General features: G+C 42.6%; 1 protein-coding gene across 8 annotated transcripts in view; it reads right to left on the bottom strand.

Moving 5' to 3' along the window:
- Positions 1-544: 544 nt before the first annotated feature.
- Positions 545-23,015, bottom strand: part of NCOA7 (nuclear receptor coactivator 7) — a 146,051-nt gene continuing 123,580 nt past the window's right edge. For 7 of the 8 annotated variants that reach the window (XM_053913721.2, XM_071219683.1, XM_053913720.1 and 4 more), the window contains 6 exons: positions 17,991-18,138; positions 8,728-8,853; positions 7,858-8,010; positions 3,452-3,547; positions 3,002-3,075; positions 545-2,634 (listed from right to left, as the gene is read on the bottom strand). In XM_053913721.2, the coding sequence (XP_053769696.1) occupies positions 2,499-2,634; positions 3,002-3,075; positions 3,452-3,547; positions 7,858-8,010; positions 8,728-8,853; positions 17,991-18,138 (733 nt within the window). In that variant the 3' untranslated portion in view covers positions 545-2,498. Of the gene's footprint in view, positions 2,635-3,001; positions 3,076-3,451; positions 3,548-7,857; positions 8,011-8,727; positions 8,854-10,054; positions 10,275-17,990; positions 18,139-23,015 lie in introns of those variants that run through there. The other variant, XM_053913725.2, reaches the window with a different exon arrangement.

Below are 23,015 nucleotides of genomic sequence, written 5' to 3'. Positions count from 1 at the left end.
TTCAGGGTGTCTCTGGTGGTCTGTAGTATGGGGACATGCCTGTGTCATTTTCAACAGAGTGTGGTGAGACATGTGATTACCCCCTCCCATCCATGTCCTTTGAGGCTGACTCACGAACTGAGGAAGTGAGAAGCAATGAAGTCTGCTCGAGGTCTGCATCTTCGGGGGTAGGGGACAGGATGCCAAAGAAAACTGGTCAGAGGGTAAAGTGTCCACTGAAATCACAAAGGAGGCCAAAGGAGAGATGTTGAAAGGAGAAGGTCGGTATTCACAGAATAGCTAGCACTAAGAACAGGGAAACTAGTGGACTTTGAGCCAAGAGTTGTCCCTAGTAACTGTAACAGGAGTGGTGTTGGTGAATCAATGGGCGAAGAGGACGTGGCTTCAGGGAACGAAGAGGGCACTTCCAGGGTGGCAATAAAAACGAAAACATGAGCACTGGACCTTACTTAGTCTTGGATATTTCATTATCCTCTCACCCAGGTAAAAACTCTAACATCCAATAAATACCTGTTGAATGAAATCCTCAGGAAAGAAAATCACACTGAATGCATAAATTCCTTTATTGAAAATATTGGGCTAGCACTGCATTACATATATTCGATATCCATAAATGAAGGGCCACACATTTCCGATTGGACAATACTGTTTTAAATAGAGAACACAGAATCTGGATATGCCCTCACAAGTACGTATAATATCATGGACTAAAGTAGGTACGAGTGAATCATATGCAAATGACTGTGAATAGCATGTGGCTGCAAACGGCATAACTGGTACACGTGATCACCACGAGGCGTTCCTGGTCTCTCACACCAACACATTATTTAAGGAGCACATGAAGGTTAAACTGCCAGGATGTTGCTCACCAAGAATTCTCAACCGAAAAACTCACGGGAAAGAACACCCAGGCTACAGACTTGAGACTTCACAGCATTCATTGCAGCTTGCGGGGAATGTACGTGGAGTTAAATAGCTGTGGATCTGACAAGAGGCCCTTGGCACTGCCTGTTCCCCTCTAGAAACAGTCTAAAGGAAGAGAATAATCTCCAGGAAATACTCCGCCAGCTTAAGGCTTACATTCTAAGAACTGTATTATTTTTCTAAATGCAATTATATAAATGCTACTTTTGTTACTAGTTCTTTTCTTTCCAAAATCACTGGGGATATAATTTATAACAGACCACTTCTCAGCTTTGGCTATTATTTGAAATTTTTTTCCATTAGCAGTCTTTGGCTTTCATAATACTCTGGCAATCAATAATATTGGTTAACTTTTTAATAAGGTTTTATTATTATATTTAATAAAAGTGTTTTATGATGTGAAAATGGGTTGATGTTAAAAAATAGGTTTTACTTTTTGTTCCAATTTTGGTATGAATGCATTTCTTTGCATTGTTTTTTTCTCAAATAAATGAGAAAACCAAGGTGGTTGGGCTAACTTGATTATTTTTCCTTTGATACAAAACAGTCCCTTTGAAAACACAGGCCTGTTTGTTAGTGTGAAACCGTGGGAGAAATTATACAAAAACACTACGAAAAATAAAGTTTTGTTACTAACAAATGATTTTATAAGAAGCAAAACATTTTCTTTTCAAAAACAAGGTTTGTTCTAGTCTAGGTTCATAAAGGTATCCACTTCTGTAAATATCAAATTGTAACTGAGAAATGGCTTTTTCTTCTTTATACAACTATGTTCAGAATAAGTAACTGAAAATGTACCTTTTCAATGACTAAATGAAGAGCTGGCCTACAACAGTCAAATCAATGAACATTGGTAATGAGTTTTTTAAAATTCACAATTAAGTGCATATATATATATATGTATATATGTATATGCTGTTTAAGATCTATCACCCTAAACAATCAGGGCAAAAAAAAGCTCAATATAAAACTATATAAATCAAAGGGAATTGTTGCCAAACATAGCACATTTCTTTATTTCAAGATTTGACACATTCAAAGAAAAAAAACTGGCAACACATTTCAAACAATATACTAGAAATAATAAATAAAGGTTTTTTAAAAAATCATATACATATCCTTTTAAGCGCTGTGCACTTTCAATTTTTCTAAATGAGACTAACCTTTCCCATGGCAAACAATAGTACGCTGTACATTTTGGTAATGAAAATTATGTTGATAAATACACAAGGCATGTATATATTTCCACAGTATCTTTTTTTTCACAGTTACCAAAAATAAAAGTTGCATTCAACTCATACATCTATAAATACTCTGATTCCTCACTGTACGGATTTGAAGAAAGCGGGAGCACAGTCTTCCGACCACCTGGACTCCAGGCCTCTCCGCAGGGCCTGCCCTGCACAGGCAGCCCGCGGGCCCCCTCTGCAATGTGGTCGTGCTCCGTGGTGACGGCCGGAAGGAAGCATCATGGGGGCATGAGGCAGTCTAGGCGGGTACTGGTCTCCAGCCAGCTTTAGGGGGGCTGGGCAAACCCAGTCTCTTCAATGTCGTATTTTAAGGCAGCCTGAGTTTCACTCGAATGTCCATACCTCGAGGTCCTGAACTATGAAGTCCTCCTTTTTGGAAAGAATATCGTTATTGAAAGTGCTGCAGGAATTACTTCGTCCGTGGTATAAATCAGCATCTAGCCATAAACCAAATCGTCCCCTGAAGAGGTTAAAAAAAAACGTGAAAACATTTCAATCTTATACAGCACACTTTCTGCCCTCCCTTACTGCAGTCTTCTTTCCTTTATGCTACAGACAGACAAAAGCCCTAAACTGCTTGTAAAACAAAGGGGACATTTCCTTCACTTCATTTACATGGGCTGTCTTTCCTAAAAGACAAGTGGTAGGAGCCCTTCATTTAGACACATAAATGCATCATTTTATCTCTGACTCTTAGTGCCATATATTAGGCTGCTGTCCTAATTGATATAAGTACTTGCTAAAGTCACCTGACACCGAAGTTTTGGTTACCGGGGTCAAAACAGACCAGTTCAGGTCTGGTGGTAAATTAACAACAAGAATCTTACCCTCCACCACCAAGTTCTAAAGAACTTATGTCTCCATTGATAAAGTATGAGTTTTCTCCACTCCACTTGAAGACCTTAGGGTAGAAGCACAAGACACAACAGACCTTTTCATGGGAGAACTAGCAAAAACGGATGTTAGAATCTGTAACCACCTGTTGCAGGGTGTGCTCTCCAAAGGGGTTAAGAAGTCAGTAAGATCTCTGGGGCCCACGTGACTGACTCACAGTCCCTCCCTGGATCCCAGAACACGCAGTAGGGCAGTCCCCTGCGAGGCCTGTGAAGGGACCCTGCGGAGACCCTCAGCGGTCTCTGTGCTGCAGCCATCGGGGGTCGGCCTGGGCGGAGTGAGTCAGGGTAGCTGCTGCTCCAACAATAGCTCCCCACCTCCAGCCCCACCCACAGCCCCGACCCTGCGACAGGGGAAATCTGGTATCTCTCCCACCCAGGTACCTTGAAATTGGGGCTAAACGTGTACAGAAAAGTTTCGCCTGTGCCATAATAATGGTCACTGAACTTGAAAGGGTGGGTGGCGTACGCTCCAAAAATCTGTGAAAAGAAAACAGATATGTTAGCTGCTTTCAAACCTAAACCTCCCGAAGAAAGACTTTCTTCAATATTTTAACACAATCCTGAGACCGCATTATACCTCTTCCAGCAAAGTTCATCACTAAATGGGAGCTCGTAAGTAACAAAGACCACCACAAAGAGATGTATGTCCCCATATATCCCCAATGTCCCCGGCTCTAACTGACATCCAAGCAGCTCAGAGGACTTATTTGTCAAAGGCCAACACCTGTTTCAATTTGAAAGACCCCCGAAGTCCACCAGGGAGACTGAGTCCCCTGAGTGACTACGGAGGACACCCTGGGCACAGCGGACGACAAGAGCATCTTGCACCCAGAAGTGAGTGGTTGAGAGACCAAAGCCTTGTGTCTTCTGCGGTTTATAAGTGGAACCGCAGCCAGACATCTCCCCAGAGAAAATACATTTTTCTCTCGTTTATTTTGTAAAAATGACTTCTCAATAGGCTTATTAAAAGTGTATCCTTAACATGCCTGATCTAATATATCTTGTTCAAACTGGGTTTTAAGAAAAAAACAGTAACAATTCCATGGACTATGGATTTTAAAGGTGACTTAGATGTATTGCAATCAACGATTCTGCCGTTCTCCTCGGGGAGGCTGGGAGAGGCGGCATTTCAGAACGTGCGCGTCCGCTGCCTCCGCTGCCTGGATTTCCGCTCAGACCCGATCAGTCCTTGCGGGGGGGAGGGCTGGCAAGAGTGAGGACATGTAGTTTGAAAATGTCTGTAGGTAAATCTGATATACTGTAGATCCCAAATTCTTATTGAGAAGCACTGCTTTAAATGGAGGTTGGCTGAAAAACGTTATTTTTCAAAATTATTTTAACTGACTTATAATCATAGTCAAACCTCTCCAGGTATTTTGACTCAATACCTGGCTCCTTGAAATATAAAAATTAGGTAGAGTACAAGTCTAGAAACCCTTCCTAACCAATGTTCTGCAGACTTCCTGCTACCAAAACTTACCATAGAGCTGCTAAGACTAAACAAAAACATCAAAAATCCATTGCCCTTCTTCTGGTTATCTGCCAGTGAAAGAACTAAAATGCAGTTGAGATAGGCATCTATTTTATTAAGCATGTGGTAAAACATAACAAGAAGGGTAATGACCATATACGGAAGGAAGTGGGTTCGCTTCTAATCAATGAATAGGAAAAGCCATGCTTACTGTTTTACCCTCCACAAGAGTCTAAATAATTATACTTTTCTTTGAAAAATTTTCTTAGCAATCATGGAAATCTGTTTAAGGACTGGGGGCTGGATAATACTAGAGAATTACTGTTAATTTTGTTAGGTTTATAGCATTGTGGTCATGTAAGAAAACATCCATTTTTTTTCCTATAAACTTTTTAGAAGGCAATTGTGTAAAATCGTATGCATACAACAATACTGTTGGGTTTATAACCTATAAACATTTAATATATTTGGCAATGACAGACCAAAGGAATCCTTGAGGATAAATGAAGACAACCAGACTGATAAAGAAAGGTTAATATAAAAGAAAAACCCCTATAAATGCATATTTGCTCTCCTTTTTTCTTTCAGCTTCTTTAGTAGACAAAAAATTATATAAAATAGTAATCATAGCAATTTATTGTTGGGTTTATATCAATGTAATATGTGTAACAGATTACCACAAAAAGCGGAATGATATAGTAGAGCAATATAGGATTAATCTTTCTATACCTCACTGGAATCGTTAGTATAAATCAGACTATTAATTGCATAATAACGGCTCTGCTGTTTTCCATAACGCCTTGTTGTATAAATATTCCAGCCTGACTCGACGAAACACAGGCCCCTTTGCAGGCGTAGTTCCTTTGGCCAGTCTACGCTGACTGCAGGAAGGCTCTCCTTGGCTGACTCTTACCCTGCTTCTCTCTGGTATACTAGATGGTCTATAGTTGAGCTTGTTGCCTTTACGGAGTTACCAGGCTTCTCATAATTGTTCTGGCACTGTTTCTAGAGGCTGTTTGGCCTGAACTTCCCCATACTCTTCTATATAAAGTCAGTTCCTTTGGGCAGAGCTTCAGAGCTCTGCATTTCATGGCCTGTGTCTTCCCCTGGAGCTAGGACCTAGGGATTCTGCTCTGGAGCTAGGGGTGGGACAGTAGCTTCTTTCTCTCAGACAAATAATCTTGTTTTATGAGCAGCGTGCTGGGCAGGGAAGAGGCTGGTTCTGGCTCACCTCACAAGTCACATGGAACTCCGCCCTACAGGCTGGGACCAGGGCAGCGGAGACCCCTGTGTTCTCAGCCTGCCATGCCTAATACACAGCATCTGCCCTGTAAGGGTGGGGTGCAGGAAGAGAGCCCTTTGCCTCTAGACTGCACCTGCGTGGAGTTTAGCTTCTGAAACAGTGGTCTCAGGCAGGCATGAGGAGGGCTGGGGGCCTTGCCTGGGAGCAGGGGCAGAGGGAGCCCCATCTTCTGGTCATCACAGACCCAGAGTGAAGCATCTGTCAGTCTGAACTGAGGGTTGAGTGGAGGGTGCAGGCTCTGCTTCAAGTGCCACAGAATGTCACTGTTATTACCGAGATTTATTTTATTTTCTTGAATACATTTTTATTCACTTGTATGCCCACAGGACAGTTTCCAGAGACTTTGGTTGTTATTTTTGTAATTCCCACCAGCATGTTTTTTTCACTGGGGACTGAACTGGCAGAGCTCCTTATTGCTGCCATTCTGGGTATGTGACGTTTTTCTATTAAAATTTTATATAATTCATTCCCATATAAACTCATAAATTTTGTTCTACCATGCTCTCAAACACAGCAAACCCACATTCTTGCCTCGGGGGTGGATGGGATGGGGCAAGAACGTTAGAGTTTAGACATCTTCAAACAATGCAAGCCACCTGAAGGCACCAGGTTGCGTAAGACCCACCCCTGACGAACAGTGTGATCTGCAGGTACAGGCCTCCTTTACCTACCTGCTAGCAGGTGCGGGGGGACACTGTGCTTCTTCAATACCTGCTCTATGCAGCCAACATTTTCCCTAATAAGTCTGTTATCTTACGGTGAGGGTTTGTGCACGTGGTCTAACGTCATCTAGCCCTAGCTCATCGAAAAAACATCGCACCCAAGTTCTCAAACATGCCACTAAACCCCTAAGTAATTCAACTTTAAGCCTCTGTTATTATGATTTGTCATTTTTAACTTGACTCTACTCACTATTCAGCTGGATCATGATTAAATGTCATCAATCAAGAAATAATACAAGTACCAACGATAACAGCTAAACCACTCCACAGAACTCTTAAGTTGCAATGAAGTCCCCGGAAAAAACATGGTGAAGGAAGATGCCCTAGTACCCCATTTCTCTGCTAATGTTTCCCAAGGCAACTTGTGACAGCAAAGAACTACTTCCCCTAAAATGATCCCAATTACATGGCTTCACAGAAAGCTTCTCAACGCTTAATAGTGTCCCACATGTAACAGGCACTCATACATTTTATAAATGAATGAATGGTTGTTGAGTATAACCTGCTTCGATACCAGAAAGAGAAAAGAATGGCATCCACAGCTTGAAAAGGTAAAGGAATTTCTTCTTGATATAACACAGACAAAACAGAAATAAAGAAAGAACAGACTTGAAAGATGCCTTTCTTGTGTGAAGCAGGAGCACACCAAGCTGCCTGAGGTGGGAAGTACTGGTGTCAGGTAGATGGGGGAAGTATCTAGATTTTATCAGTGTCTGCAAGACCAACTGCAAGATCAGTGTCTGCAAGAGGTGAAAGTGCAATGAGCCCCGGTACAGAGCACTCTCCCTTCCCTGCTATTTCATAGCAATGGGGTCCTTCCATGGCCTTGACGGGCCCTCCATCTCAGCAGCCGTGCAGGCAAGGCTTGCAGGCCCTGCTTTAGCTCCCTGGAAAGAGTTCTGGTGCGGCGCTGGGATTTCTTTCTGCGATCAGCTCTAAACCCAGACTTGACTTTTCTCCAACTTCTCCAGCGTTAGGCTGTAGAACATCATTATAGCTTTCTACTTTACGGTAAGCACAACAAAAAAAATTCCCTAAAATGCGACCCTATTTGAAAATATGCTCCATTTTCTATTTTAGAGATGCAATCTGAAGTGTGACAGTAATTGGGATTTACTTCAAAACACTTTAGCAAAGAAAAACTGACAAAGAAAAGGCAGATCAAGCCTATGGGGCAAAATCCTGCTAAGCTGTGGAGTTTGTTGTACTTGTCTCTCTTGTTGTGTACGTTTGCGAAGCTCCACAAAACCTTCATTAAAAAGATGTTTTCTAAGAGAGAAACAAACCTCACCTGATTATCCATATCTTTGATGACCAATAGGACGGGGCTATCTAGTGATGCTGATTTCCGATAGAGAGTTTTCAAGCTGGTCCCGTGCTCCAGTGTGCTATATGCGAGTCTCCATGGATACCCCTGTACCCTGGCTGGAAGGCGTCGGGCCAGCTGTGAACCCAAAGAAGGACATAAATATAAACAGTTCACTCACAAGTTACTCATGAACATGCAACACCAAGTATGTGCCTATTGGTCAAACTTAAAACTACACGAATTTACATATCATTTCCCTTTCCTCTGGCAAACTTTTGCCATTCTAAACCAAAGAGAAGGGGAGAGATTCCTGAATCGAGGTCAAGTGTGAGCACATTCTATATTTCACAAAACAGAAGAAACACATTTTCAGAAAATATAAAGGACACAAGGAAAACTATAGAAAAAGGAAAATCTTACTGTTTGGTAGTTTTCATAAAGCAAATAAAGTGTATTTGCCATGTGATTTTTATCGAGCCTAGTAAACTGAGAACACTGGAGCTGGGCAGTAATCACTAGGATAAATTTGGATCCTAAGTGCAGTAGGACTATAGTAGGGACCTTTACAAGTTGTTTTGAAAACCAGAAATGGCTTTTCGTTCAGGCCTAGGGGGGCGGGCGGGGTGGACGTCCTGTGTGGCCAAGTCCTCGCACTCCGGAGAGGGCAGCAGGGAGTGCTGCCATACCTTTTGGAAATGGAGAAAGGGACCTTGGCCTTGGTTAGGCTGGGGTGATCTTCCTTTAAAACCTGGCTCATCCTTCACCCGGAATGAAATGAGCAAATGAGGTCAGGGTTGGGAAGTGCTTTTTAAGGCCGGAAGACCCCCATCCTAAGTCCCCAGGGAGGACCACCTGCTCGATGTGCATGTTCTCCAGCAGCGCACTGTGGGGCTGCAGGGTCGGCAGGGCTGCCTCATCCTCTTCTTCATAGTAGCTGCACGTGCTCTTCCTGCGCTTTGCCTCCTCCACGGTGATGATCTGAAAAGCAGAAAACAAATAAGCCAAAACCCGCCCCACAATGTGTCTGCGTTTCCCGCAACAGGTGGCGTTTTAGCACCAAGGCATAAATTGAACTGGGACTTCAGGAAATGGCTAATTTTTCAATTTCAGAACAAATGCAGAAATATGTACCAATTAAGGTCAAAAGTTTTCCCCTTTACTATTGCTGTCGACTGCTCAGCCCTGGAGCAAGAACTATGTCTAACTCCACAAGCCACGTAGACCCTTGAAATTCCCTTATTCTCCTTTAGCATGCATCTAAATTTGAGTTGTTAAGGGACTACCCAGAGATCGCTCTATGAGTAAGTCTTCTATAAATAGGGATATTGGAAAGATAAGATATGTTTTTTTTAAGACTCAATGTTTTCTCTTAAGATTGTGCACATAGCAACCAACCCTGATAGAGATGACGGATGGTAACAGCTACCAGAGCAACAATCCAAAGAAACACAAATGTACTCTAAATTACAGTGGGGTTATGATTCTTTACACACAGTTCAGAAACTACCAAAGTAGACTTTCTTTCAAAACTGAGAAGAACGATGTTGTACACAACATTAATTATTTCATTGTAACTAAGCTTATGAACTACCAAGGTAAATTTCCCTTTAGAGTCTATTTGTTTGCCCCTCCTAAAGTGTGGATAAATCATGGAATTATTTTGAAATTGAAGATATACATAAAGTGACTAATTCACCAAGATTCCCGGGTACCAGTATTAATGACTTCTGCATTACAGAGAAAAACATGTAAGTTCTATCTAGTAAACGCTGTCAGGTAATGCACTACTCAATTCCCAAATGCATGGTCACAGATACAAAGCGCCTGTCGTCGCTGGTGCCAGATTTACAGGGAGGAAAACTAGCTTATACATTTTATCATCTTCTCCAGGGGAAATACTTAAAGAAAACAGTATCAAAGAATCACACATCCAGCATTTTCAATGTATTAAATAAACTATATATATATATGGAAAGAAAAAAAAATCAAGTATGGATTTTTTGACTCCAAAGATGGGGGCAAACCACACCATACCCATCTTCAAACAAATAGAATACCTGCTCTGGTTGAAATGCCAGCACAATCTTTTCTAATTTAAGACAACAGTTCAAAACATACTGAGTGGCAGATGTCTGGGGATTCACAGGCACCTAATCAGCAGTCAGGGACCCCGACATACCTTCACAAAAGGCTCTTGGTTAGGTCTGGCACAATAGAAAATCTGAATGTCCAAGGGCAATCTTCGGACTCTCATGGTGATCCGGTGAGACTGCCTGCTGGCTTTCTAAAGAGGAAGAGGTTTTCTTCTCCCTCTGCCTCCACACACTGTTACTCGCAACCACGCTGAGCTACAACTGTTTCTGCAGTGTCTAGTTTCCTGCATGGTTGAGTTTCTGTTTCCCTTAGGAGAAGGTTCAACATTTCTACAGGAACACACCCAAATTAGGATTTTGAGCAAACACAAACTTCCTGCCAGGCATAGCTGTGAGGCTGTAAAATGACACTTCACCTTTGAAACGGTGGTTTCCTAATAGTACAACAAATCCCATTGTTTTTTCTTTTTCCCTTTTCTTCTTAACTGTCCTCCTGCTAAGCTTGCTTTTCTAACCTTGACTTTTCAGCGTTTTTTTTCCAGCACGTTCTCTAAAGCTAAACCTCCATTTTAAATTTTACGTAATTTCCCTGACATCAGTTTGGATCTCATGGGAAGGATGAAAAGGAGACTTTACCCAAGGTTCATTATACTTAGAACAATGGCATTCCACTTCAATATCATGTCATGTTCGTTAAGTGGGAGCAATTGTAAAGAATGTAAAAATGTCTGGTTTATGTGAGGCAGGGAAAATGTCATTTTAGATTAAGTTTTCCAAAACAGCTGGCAAAGTAAAAAAAAAACGAAAGGTAAACCTTTATACTTTTTAGGATATTAAGCTTTAAAAAATTTTTTCATTAATTTTATTGGGGTGACACCGGTTAATAAAATTCTGTAGGTTTCAAGTGTACAGTTCTATAATACATCATCTGTACATGGCATTTTGTGTTTCCCACAAATTAGGATATTAATCTTAACACTTAACACTAACAAGCCAGGCTCTACTCCCCAGATCCAATGTCAGGGGGGTGGAAAGAAATGCAGAACACCGTGGATCAATTTTCAGTGATCTTTCTGTGACTCTTCCAGATCCACAACGGCCTTTGGTCCTGCTGAGGGGACGGAGTGCTCTGGCACAGCCCACCCTGGGAGGATCTGGAGGGCTCGCAGATACCCTGCGACCAGTCCCAGGTTGGTCAGAACTCATCCTCAGCGCGAGAGCCTAGAAAAACCTGGGACAGAATCACTAGCATTTTGTGCCAGTGATATGGCATGCCTTTAAGTACCTGGCACTTCATGACAGCTAACTTTTTTCTTATTGTTGACACTATTACAGATGTCCCCCATTCCCCCTCCCCTTGCCTTCCTCCACGCAGCAGTGCTCTGCCCATGGCTTGGACCATGCATTATGCATATAAATTCTTGGTTCATTTCTTCCAGTCCCCCACCAGCTCTGAGATCTGTCAGCCTGTTCCATGTGTCCATGTCTCTGGTTTTATTTTGTTTGTGAGTTTATTTTGTTCATTAATTTCCACATATGAGTGAGATCATATGATATCTGTCTGTCTCTGACTGGCTTTCTTACTTAAGAAGATGTGGTACATTTACATAATGGAACACTATGCAGCTGTAAAGAAGAAGGAACTCTTACCCTTTGTGACAGCATAGATGGATACGGAGTCTGTTATGCTAAGTGAAAGAAGAGAGCTAACATTTACTGTGTGCCTTCTATATGACGGTGATGTCAGGTGCTTTGCCAGACACAGGGACACAAAACAGTCTGTAGTTTCCAGGGGTGAGGGGGCAGTAGAGAGACATTTATAAATAAATGAATGCCATTCCATGAGACACAAATGCTAAAAGCAGCTCAAAGGAAGCTGGGGCCGCCTAGAGAGTTCTGAGATTGCTTACGCAGTTTGAGAGCAAAGGGTGGGGTATGGGGAGGTGTCCAGGTAAAGGGAAAGCAGGAACACACAGCTGTGTTCTTTGTTCACTATGGCTTCAGAATAAAGAGCAAGGGAAGTAGAGAGGAGGCTGGGGAGGGAGGAGAAGTGGAGAAAATGAAAAACTCTGATGCCGTGAAGGCGCTTAGAACTGATAGGACAGTATTTCTGAAACCTGTCTGTTCTTCAAGATCATCTAAGAGCTTTTAAAAACACAGATTCCAACATTCCTTCCCCAGACACACTGAATTCATGTCCCTAGTGATGAGGGGCTAGGATTCAGTTAAAAAAATAATAATTTGCCAAGTGGTGGTCCGGCCGATTGACCAGGTGGGTAACGGCAGGTACAGGCAATGGAGAGCCAGTGAGTGTTCTAAGCAGAGACCACGCCTGTGATCGCCCGCCTGATCACTTATTGATAAACAGGCGGCACAGAACATATGCAAGATTTTTAAACACGATGAAGAAAACATCACAGATCATTAAACAGTGCTGAAAAAATTGGCAGATACAATATTACCTATCATATATCAGTCAATCAACTGTAGAAGGAAGAGAGTTTAAACTGATTGTACAGGGCCAACTCTACATAAAAGGACTATAATCAAAAACCATTAACAAAAACATGAATAAAATTAAGAGAAGACAACAAACTTGGAAAGTATCTGTCAAAAATGCAGGATACAAAGAATTAATATCTTTAATCCTAAAGAGCTCAAACAGCATGATGAAATTATTAAGATTCTTTTAGGAAAATGGGCAAAGAAAATGAGTGCACATCACAACTACAAAACAAATTATACATGATAAGATGTGACGCACATACAAATATTCATTCTATCCTCAATCCTAATTGAGGAAACAAAAATTAAAATGTACCATTTCTCAACTTACAAAGTAGCAAAAACTTTTACAAAGGCGTCACGGTAACATTTTCTGCTGGCAGAAGCACAGAGGGGTTCCCCTCGCATTGCTGACAAGTGGGCATTACATACAAATTTAGCACCCTTATACCAAGTAATTTCACTTCCAAGAAACTACAAGTTGCAGATTATCTCATCCTTGTGAAAACCTTGAACCAACACAAAGATTCCTGGAAGTTTGGAATTGTTAAATAAATCTTAATTGAGATACAATATTATGCAACCATTAAAAAGGTAGCTTAAAAATCTTTAATATGATAATTATCACAATATTTCAGGTGAGAAAAGCCAGATTCAAAACTATAGAGAGCTTGATCCCATTTTGCAAAAAAATGAAAAGCAAGACAACTCCAACCTCACCCCCCTGAAAACACCCTGAACTCAAATGAAAAAAGGAGTAGAAGGAAATGTACAAAAGTGTCACATGTGTAGACATTATTTTTAAATTTTCTGCATTTTTCTGTTTTATAATTTCCTAAAATAAGTAGATATTGCTTTGATAAAATTAGGAAATAAAGCTTATTTAAAGAGTTTGCATATGGGAGGGTGGGTTGGGAATGGAGGCGCCTTTGGGAGTCCCAGTGGAGGGCATAGACAGGCTGACTGGGGCAGCAGTGGTGGAGGGGGCTGAGCCCCTGCACGTTTAAGAACAGAATCCGTAAGATTCAGCCTAGCGATGAATGAGTAGGTATGAAGATGAAGAAGACTCTGGGAAGGCTTCCGGCTTGGATCACTGTAACGGGGTACAGAGGAAGGGGTGCCCTGGAATATGGGAGAACCCCGCCCCCCCCCCCCCCAGCCCTTGGAAGCAGACAACACAGATTAAGATACTTTGCATATTTAAGGCAAGCTGGTAGCTAGTTTAACAGCTGGGATAATAGCCTGTGCTACTGCCCTGGGGGAAAAGGTGTGACTTTCGGGATTTAAACAAAGGACAGAGAGCCTTGTTGCTTGGGAGGGAGTAGAGGAGCCAGAGGGAGAACTAAGCAAGCTACTCCGTAGTTGGCGGTCAGGATCCGGCCTTGCAGCCAGGTGCAGTAGGGAGGGAGACATGCTGCTGCCCTGATCGTGCCTGCTCTGGCCGACTCCGAAGACCCTCCCGTGCAAGACGCTCACCTGCTGCCATGCAAACCCAGACTTTATCTGGACTCTTGAGACTTACGTCTTTCCTGAACTTGACTATGATCCAGTGCTCCATGGTGCATGTATTCCTGGACTATTACATAGAGGCTGATGAGTATGCACCCCAGATCCTGAAGGACAGAGCTGCTCCTGTTCGTTCCCATACTGATTGTTGGGTCAGGCACCAAGGCGCCATGTGAATGGGCCTCCGGCTGCTTGGTTACAGCACCACCAGTTGAGATGGAAATATATGACCAGAAGCAAGTTTGGGAGAAAGATGTTGCTTGGGGCACCTGACCCTGTAGCTTCTAGGGGAGGGAAAGTTCCTCCTCCCCACTCACAGAGGGGAGAAAGGCTTGGCTCTACCGGAATGCTAGTAAGCAGAGCTGGCTCCTGCATGGGAGGGAAATTGGCAGCATTGTTCAAATTGTACTTTTGAACTCTGTGCATGTGATAAGAAAATAGGGATAAGGTGGCCTATCAGTCCAGTCACCTCTCTCCAGTTATCTTTTCTTCCCACATGTGCCTTTCAGCACGAGCACTTGGAGCCTGGAACAGGCCACCAGTTTTCTGCCTCTTTCACTGCAGGTTTCGAGGGACTGCTCTCTCTTACTCCTCACAATGGCTCAGACTGAGAAGGCCCAGGGCAGGCTGCCCAAGGCCGCTCCCTTGGGCTCTAGATTCCGAAGGAGACCTTTCACTAAATACCACTGTAGCTCCTTTTCCTCTGGTACTGGTGGGTGTGGCCTCTTCTCTCACTGGAGTTGTCAAGAGCCCAGATTCAAGGTTGGAATTGAGGCACAATAGGCCTTCAGGGAACTGTTTTGGGTCAAAATATTCAGACCTAGCGAGGAAAGGATTAAGTCCCCAGGACAACCTAAAACCTTCTTCCTGGAACTCCATATGGGGCAAGAGACCACAGCCTCAGTAAGAAAACACTCCCTTTCTGACGTGGCTTCCTCTGCACACACCTCATGGGGGCCTCTCGGGCAGAGATGATTTGGTGAGGACAAGGCTTCATATTCCTGGGTGCCTTGGCCAGAATGCCAATGTCACATGATCCCTGCCTGGTGGAGACTTCCAGTAGAGCCTATGGGGCAGTTACGAGCTCTAGAGTAGCTGCTTGGGAGAAACAGGTGTGTGGGAGAGGCAGAGGTGGGAGTAATAGCACAAAACCCAAGTTGATGAACACATGCAAGGAAGAGTAACAGATAAGAAGAGAAGAAGCCAGGTAAAACTTCTAGGGACAAGCACAATAAACTCAGGAAGCCTGGTGAGAAGCAGAAGGAAAACAAACAAACAAAAGAGCCCAAAATGGAATTGATACACAAAGCCAAGGGATGGTGGCCTAATAGGCTTTAGTAGCTTCAAACAATGGTCTCAAGAAAGAAGTGTATGAGCTACAGGAAAAAAAAAAAAACCCATGTAAACAAGAAAACTGCTAGGCAATATACTACAGAGTTATGAACAATGGGCTTAGGAGGAAAGCAGGAGTAACTATTGCAGAAAGCATCACAGAAGTGACAAATGAGCTGGACCTTGAAGGGAGTGAATGGGAAAGGGAAGAGTGACAGCAAATACATGTATGAAAGGACCTGGCATTCCAGAAGGGATTAGAGCTCAGGGCCAGCCTCATCACCTTTGGTCATTCCAACCCTGCAAGGTTCCAGGCTTGGAAGAACCTGGCTGCCCACTTGATGATTCTGGAGAACATCACCCATCACTGCAGCCTGGTGCCCTTATCAGGGTATGGTGCACACTCCAAGGGGCCTTCATACAGTTCCTTAGCACTTTTCCTAGTCTCCAGAGCTGCCATTTCACACCTTCTTCGTATTCCTCCCACTCCTCCTTCACTTCTAGGAGTTGCCCCCTCCTTCTGCTTCAGAGGAACCATTCACAATTTACTACCACCAAATCTATACTTTATTTGCTCACATCCTACTCTTTTCTACTGTCTGACCACCAATCTAAGGTCAAGGCCTCTCCCCACCCCCATATCCTTTGCAGACATTCAGGGATCCCCTCTCCTGATATTCTCTCCCTCATTCCCTTATCTTCTATACCATCATGCCACTGACCTTTTCCCTCTAATAAGAGGGAAAAGTCCTTCCCCAAGCGCACGTCCTCTTCCAGCTTAATAGTTCACCTCAATTTTATCTTCCAAAGCCAAATCTGAGTTGTTTGCCACCATTTACTACTAACCCCCTCCCCCACTCAATCTTTGAACCACTGGACCTACCACTTCAATGAAACTGCTTTTGTCACAGTCACCAACTCACTCCTTGGCTTTAAATCCAGAAGACATCGCTTAGTTCTTATTTTTTTTGACTCCTCTACAACAGCATTAGTCAGTTTTGACCAATTTCCTGCCTTTGGAAACATTCTCTTCCCCGGGCTTCTAAGACATGTCTTTCCGTGCTTCCCTCCCCCTTCCCTGGCTGCCCCTTCTCACTACTACTATCTTTGTGGGCACTACTGTCTTTGGCCCTTTGGCTGGTATCTGTCCTCAAGGGTTCTGTTCTGAGCCCTGCTCCCTCCCCTCCATCACACTCTCCCAGGATGACCTCGTCTACACGCATAACTTCCACTCTGCTAATGATTCCCAAAAGTATATATTTAGATCTTTTTCCTAACTTTTATACTCAGTTGTCTTTTGGACATTCCATGGGTCCCTCAAATGTAGATTAAAACCAGAACACAGAGTGTTCCCACTCTAAAAACTGAGATCAGTCTTGACATCTTCCATACTTTGCATCAATTACTCACAAAGTCCTGTGTATTCTACCTTCCCTCTTTTAAAAGCACTCAATTTTTTTTCTTTCCTTGCTGCTATTCTTTCAGCAATCATTCTCTCTCAACATTGATTACCGCAAGAGCTTCCTAATGGGTCTTCAAGCTCAGCGTTGTTCTCTCCAATCTACCGTACTTCTGCCAGCCAGGGAGAGCTCTCCCAAAATGCACATCTGTGTATACTGCTCCAGGCTCAAAACAGCTCCATGCCTTCCGACCGCCCTTAGGAAAAGAACCAAACAATCTCCTACACTTGATGCATAGATCCTTCATGATCTGTCCATGCTTCCTCCTCCAGCTTCATTTCCTCCTATTTCCTCAGCTTTGTGCTCTATGCTCCAGCCAAACCAATTTTTGTTAGTTCACCAAATGCTCCATGCGCCCTGGTTGGGTGGCTCAGTTGGTTGAGGCATTGTCCCGAACACCAAAAGGTGGGTTCAATCCTGATCAAGACACGGGCCTAGGTTGCTGGTTCAATCCCCAGTCGGGGTACATATGGGAGGCAACCGATTAATGTTTCTCTCTCACATAGATGTTTCTCTCTCTCTCCCATCCTGTCTCTCTAAGGTCAGTAAACATGTCCTCTGGTGAGGATTAAAAAAAAATTAAAAGAAAAATGCCCTATGCTCTCTGTTTCCCCACTGAGTCATTTTTCTCCACAGACTTTTTGTTCTGGCTAGAACACGTTCCGTGTCCTGCTCTCACCACAGCTGCCTGTATGCCCACTCCTGATCTCCGCCCAGACCACTTCTCCTGGGCAGCTCCCCCTGCTCCATTTGGACAACTGGCTACAGCCTGTTGTAGAGCCTGGTACCTTCATCTACAATAGTAGTCATCTCGTTATAATGTAATGGTTCATCTATACTCCTTAATGCTAACTTCTACTTATCTCATTCCTGTGCCCCTAATATGGGAAGGGTTTGGTAAGTGCTCAAAAAAACTATGAAGGGCTTTTCAGGCCAAATTAAAGAGCTTTAATTTCATACTTTACATAAAAGGGACACAGCAGCAGTTTTTAAAAGGGGGAGTGAAATGACCTGGTGGTGGTGGTGGTGGGGTAGCCTTTCTGACACACATAACTCGCTTCGAACAGGAATAAGGTTGCATCAGACTGTAACTTCAAAGGCACACAGGGAGCCTACCTTCTTATAAGCCAAGAAGCATTTGGAATCTGGACTAAGAACATTTGGACTGAATACCGTGGTTTGAGGACCACAACAGTCTAGCCCCTGCTTGAGTGCTCACCTCCCAGCTCTTGGTGGTCGGTTCACTGAAGAAGTTGTCGATCATGTTCAGTTCTTCCTTTTCTACCACCACAAAGCCTTGTTCTTTGGCATCTTTCCCATAGACGTCAGGAGACCACTGAACAAAGAATGTGTACAAGTGATCCACCCTGAAAAACATGTTCATCAGAGGAATTAACGTCAAATCCGCTTTCCTGGCAGCCACTAGCAGAGGGACTCAGGCATGTCCAACCGTCTTTTTCCTGCTCGGCAAATCCATTCTGCTAATTGGGAAATTTCTTGCTGTGAAGATGACCTCTACTAGAACATTCCAAACCTGGGGAGAATAAGTGAATGAACGAAAGCAGAAGGCCACAGACACTGGGAAACTGTGTTTCGATCTGAAAAAAAGATCAAGTGATGGGACGTAAAACTGAAAAACAAAATATACCAATGTTTTCCTCATTGGCTCTTCGTTTAGTATATACTTATATTCACTGAGAAAAAATTAGTCTGAAGCTAAAGATGGGGACAAAGATAAACAGCATTCTAATAGGTCTTTTTGTAGAATGAAGCACCCTTATCATTTTAATTAAACACCTCTAGTAACTGCAAAGTGAATAACACTAGCTATTGTTTAATATTAGAAACAGAGCTGACTACATTGACATGGGAATGTAGTTTGCTTCCAATTTCTCTGTTCTCTTACACAGATTTAACATCTAAAGGTTCTGAAGCATCTCTCCAGGCATAATCAATAGAGAGATGGCCTGTTCCCAAGCAGAAAATGATAGCTCTCAGTCCCAACACCTGCAAGATCCACCCCAGGTATGCGAGTCACAAGCTCTCGGACTTTAGATTCCACACCTGCAACCACCCCAGCGACGGGAGTGGATGATAGGTAGGATCAAATGATTCTTAAAGTCTCTTCTCATGATAAAATGATCATGCCAATTTGCGACAATAGCTTAAATGTTTGTGTCACCCCAAAATTCACTGCTCGAACCCTAATCCCCAATGTGACAGCATCTGGAGGTAGGACCTTTGGGAGGTGCGCAAGCCTTGAGGACAGCGGCCTCATGACTGGGGTTAGTGCCCTCGTGAGAGAGACTCCATGGAGCCAGCTCGCTCCCTTTCACCACACGACATGGCTGGTGAAAAGATCTGCGAGCCAGGAAAGGTGCCCTCGCCAGAAAACAAACCTGCCAGCACCTTGATCTTGAGGACATCCCAGCCTTTCCGGCTGGGAGGAATACGTTTTTGTTGTTTATAAGCCCCCCAGTATATGGCATTTTGTTACAGCAGCACAAATGAATGAAGACAAATATTAATAGGACTAAAACAAAATGAAAAATGTCGCACACAATTCCGATGTTCTAATGGCTCATACTGTGTTTAGGTTTCTATATTCCTATCTGTCCTTGTCCACATTGTACTGAAGTCACTGAATCAAGGTCATTGTAATCAAGGTCAAGGCGTCTAACTGTTTGCTACATGTCACATGAAATAAGGCACATATGCCACATTGGTAGTCTTTACATTGATTTTTAATGGCTACATTTCATGAAAGTACTGAACCATAATTAGCCTGTATTCTTATGCTTTCAGGATATTTAGCTTGTTTCTCTATCTTTGTACAAAACGTTATAATGAACAACCTCATGATCTATGCCTTTTACCATCTTTTAAATTATTTCCTCAAAGTTAGTTAACAGCAAAGGGATTACTGGGCCAAAGGGCATGATTTTATAGCGTGTGATTCATCTTGCCAAACTGCGTTTGAAAGGCTGACTACTTCAACACCAGCATTGCAGCCACCTCTACGTTTCATAACAACGTGCCTATCCTTTAAAAAAATGAATTTAATACGTGCTTAAGTTTTATCTGAGTCACTTTGCATTTCTGTGAGTGTTAGTGAGATGGACATTTCTCGAATGGTTGCTTCCCAGCTGGCTGAAGCTTTCCTCTCACAGGCTGGCTCTCTGTGAGTCCAGAATCAATGTTTTCCTTCTCAGTTTGTTGGAGCCTTAATACAATGTAACCCTTAACTACTACCACATGTGTTTCTAAGCTGTTGTTTCCCTTTGTCTGTTAATCATGTACTTTTGTCCATAATACAAAATTACCACCTTTCATATATATTCTCTAAAGGTATACTTCAAGATTTCTCCTATTCCTTCAAAATTGGAAAAGTTCTCACCCAGGACAAGGTGTGTATCAGTGTGTATGATATGCAACCATTTCTACTTAAAAATAACAAACCGATATAGATGAGTGTTATAAACAATGATGAACATGATGAACATGAACATGTTTCAATGAACATGAAAGTGATGGCTAATTTTTATGTCAGCTTGGTTTGGCCTTGGCCAGTTTATGGTCAAATGCTAGTGGAGATGTTGCTGTAATTTTTTGTTGGTTTTTTGTTTTTAGATGTGACTAACATTTAAATTAGATTTCAGTAACCCAAATTACCCTCCATATTGTGAGTGGGTATCACTCAATCAAGTTGAAGGCTTTAAGAGAAGAACTTAAGTCCCTTGAGCAAGAAGGAATTCTGTCTGTAGTTGGCCTTTGTACTTGAGACTGCAAAACCACTCTTCTCTGGGTATCTGGAATTGCCAGCCTCCACACCATGTAAACCAATTCCTTAAATCAAATTTCAATCTATCTCTCTCTGTTTCTCTACACACACACATACACACACACACACACACACACACACACACACACCCCTTATTATTTCTGTTTCTCTGGAGATCCTTGGCTAATACAGTGGACTATTCTATATAAGAAATTATAAGTCTATGTAAGAAATTGATCAAAATGGTTACCTCTAGAGAATAAAATGGAGTGGGAGAAAGACATTTTACATCACATCTTTAAGTAATTTTAATTTTTGGAAGAGATAGCACATTTTTATAATTCAAGCATCAAAATTATGTTCTAAAAAGCAAATAATGAGAAGTTTCCTTCTCCTTCTCCCTCACAACCCTGGCCACCACATTCCGTGCCCACCCTGTTCTTCTCCAGGCGATCACTTTTTTAGTTTCTTGTGTTTTTGTAGTGTTATGTATATGTGTGTGTGTGTGTATTCTTTTTGTCTTCCATTTCTACAAAAGATAGTACTATTTTCTATCTTGATTATTTCACTCAATATATCCTGAATATCTTTCCACATCAGTATATAGCTGCCTTCCTCATTCTTTTGCTTAAATCCACACAGTAAAGGACTGTGTAGCTGTATCACAGTTTATGTAACCATCCTCTGTAGGGGCTGTACACTTGGGCTGCTGACAACACTGTGCTGTCACATCCCCAACGCTGTGATGAATAACTTGGTGCGTGAGTCATTTTACACACGCACAGGTATAGCTACAGTGTATATCCCCAGAAGTGAGACCGTGCTGTCAAGAGAACAAGCCACTTATGATTTTGACATATTACAGTACCGTGGCCCTTTTGAGGGATGCCATTGTTTGCCCCCCACCAGCTGTATGTGGTCTTCGTAATCTCTGAATGATGCTTACCAAGTCCTGTGAAGTTTCCTAGTAATAATTAACTTAGAAACAATGAAGTAAATCACCATTCCAGGGGGCTTGATACATATACAATTTTAATTCTTTCAGTTTTCTACACTTACAATTTCACCCATCTTAACCATATATTTTGTAGTAGAGTTGAGAATCATGCAGGCTTCAGTAGAACTTTTGGAAAAGGAGACATTATTACATGTATATCCACACTGGATAAACTGGCTTCCTGATTATTTGTTGGCTAGCTTACTTGTGAGAAAGAGAAAAGCAGTTCCTGATACCTGGGATCTAGCCTGGTCCTTATTAGCCAGGACCCAGTGTTGCTAGGAGGTAGCTGGTTACTAACAGAGAGGCCTTGGGAATTTCCCATGGAATATAAACAATTTTACAAAACATTAACATCAGATAAGGCCATTCTATCACCATGACGAATTAGGATAAAAACAAGACCCCTCTGAAGTCTCATATCTGAATAGAGCAAAAACAAATAATTGTCCAGCCATAGAAATGACCAAATATCCCTCTAATCTGGCTACTATGAATGACTGCTCTTTACCAGTTACAGCATTAACCTCTCTAGCCTCCCCTCCTAGGTAAGATTTAGAAGAAACCCAATCACAGAATGACCTCTGCTTTCTGACAACCTAGAGCAAAGTCCCACTTCCAAAAGTCCTCCCTGAATCACCTAACGCGGACCTAAATCCCACAGCTCTTTTCTAGCACTTTCTTCCTGTGATAGCCCATGGTTGCAAGGTGTGCAGCATCCTTCATTGCAACGAGTCAAGCCAATTCATTTACCTGCAGGTAGGTTCCTAGCGGTCCCGGGGTGGAGGGCACTGCTTCCTTTGACAACACTTCCTGTGCACTCACTACATGCCAGTGAGTATGACCTTGTGGAGCTTACCTTTTAGAACCTGACAGCTGATGAAGATATTGGATATCACTTAATCCAACTAACTCTCCTTTGTTTTATGGAAATGGGGGCTCTGAAGTCGACCATCAGCATTACAGCTGGGACTAGATCTCCTGAGGTGGCAAGCAGAGTTCTTTCAGCCACACAACAAAGTCCTCCGCTGAATTCCACACTGATTTCTGAACCATTTTCCAGTTAACTTCTTAGTTACGATGCAAGACAGTTTCTATCAGTTTTTGGACCCATTTTCCACAAATAACCACTCTTCTGTCCTCTAACACTTTACCCCAGTGGGGAAGTCACTGCACAAGCGTGCACACTCAAGCGGCATGGCAGGGGTGTGCAATGCTCCTGTTGACACGTATCCTGGCGCGAGACAGCAAGGGAATGAGGGATGAGGCACGAGTTTGGAGTTAAGATTTCATTTCTTGTTAGACGTTATAAGAAAACATAAATTGTGAAATCTGCAGGTATATAAAGATTTTATGGAGAGATCTTATCTTAGCAATTGCCAGTCACTTCCTTTTTTGGTGATGGAGACATTAAGTTGCCCGGGGAGACCATTTGAGCAGTCCTTTTGATTCTGAAGGTGGAAGGT

This window comes from Desmodus rotundus, chromosome 11 (assembly GCF_022682495.2).
Source record: "Desmodus rotundus isolate HL8 chromosome 11, HLdesRot8A.1, whole genome shotgun sequence".
Lineage (NCBI taxonomy): Eukaryota > Metazoa > Chordata > Mammalia > Chiroptera > Phyllostomidae > Desmodus > Desmodus rotundus.
The sequence above is the reverse complement of the archived record's forward strand: the minus strand, read 5'-3'. Positions and strand labels throughout refer to the sequence as shown.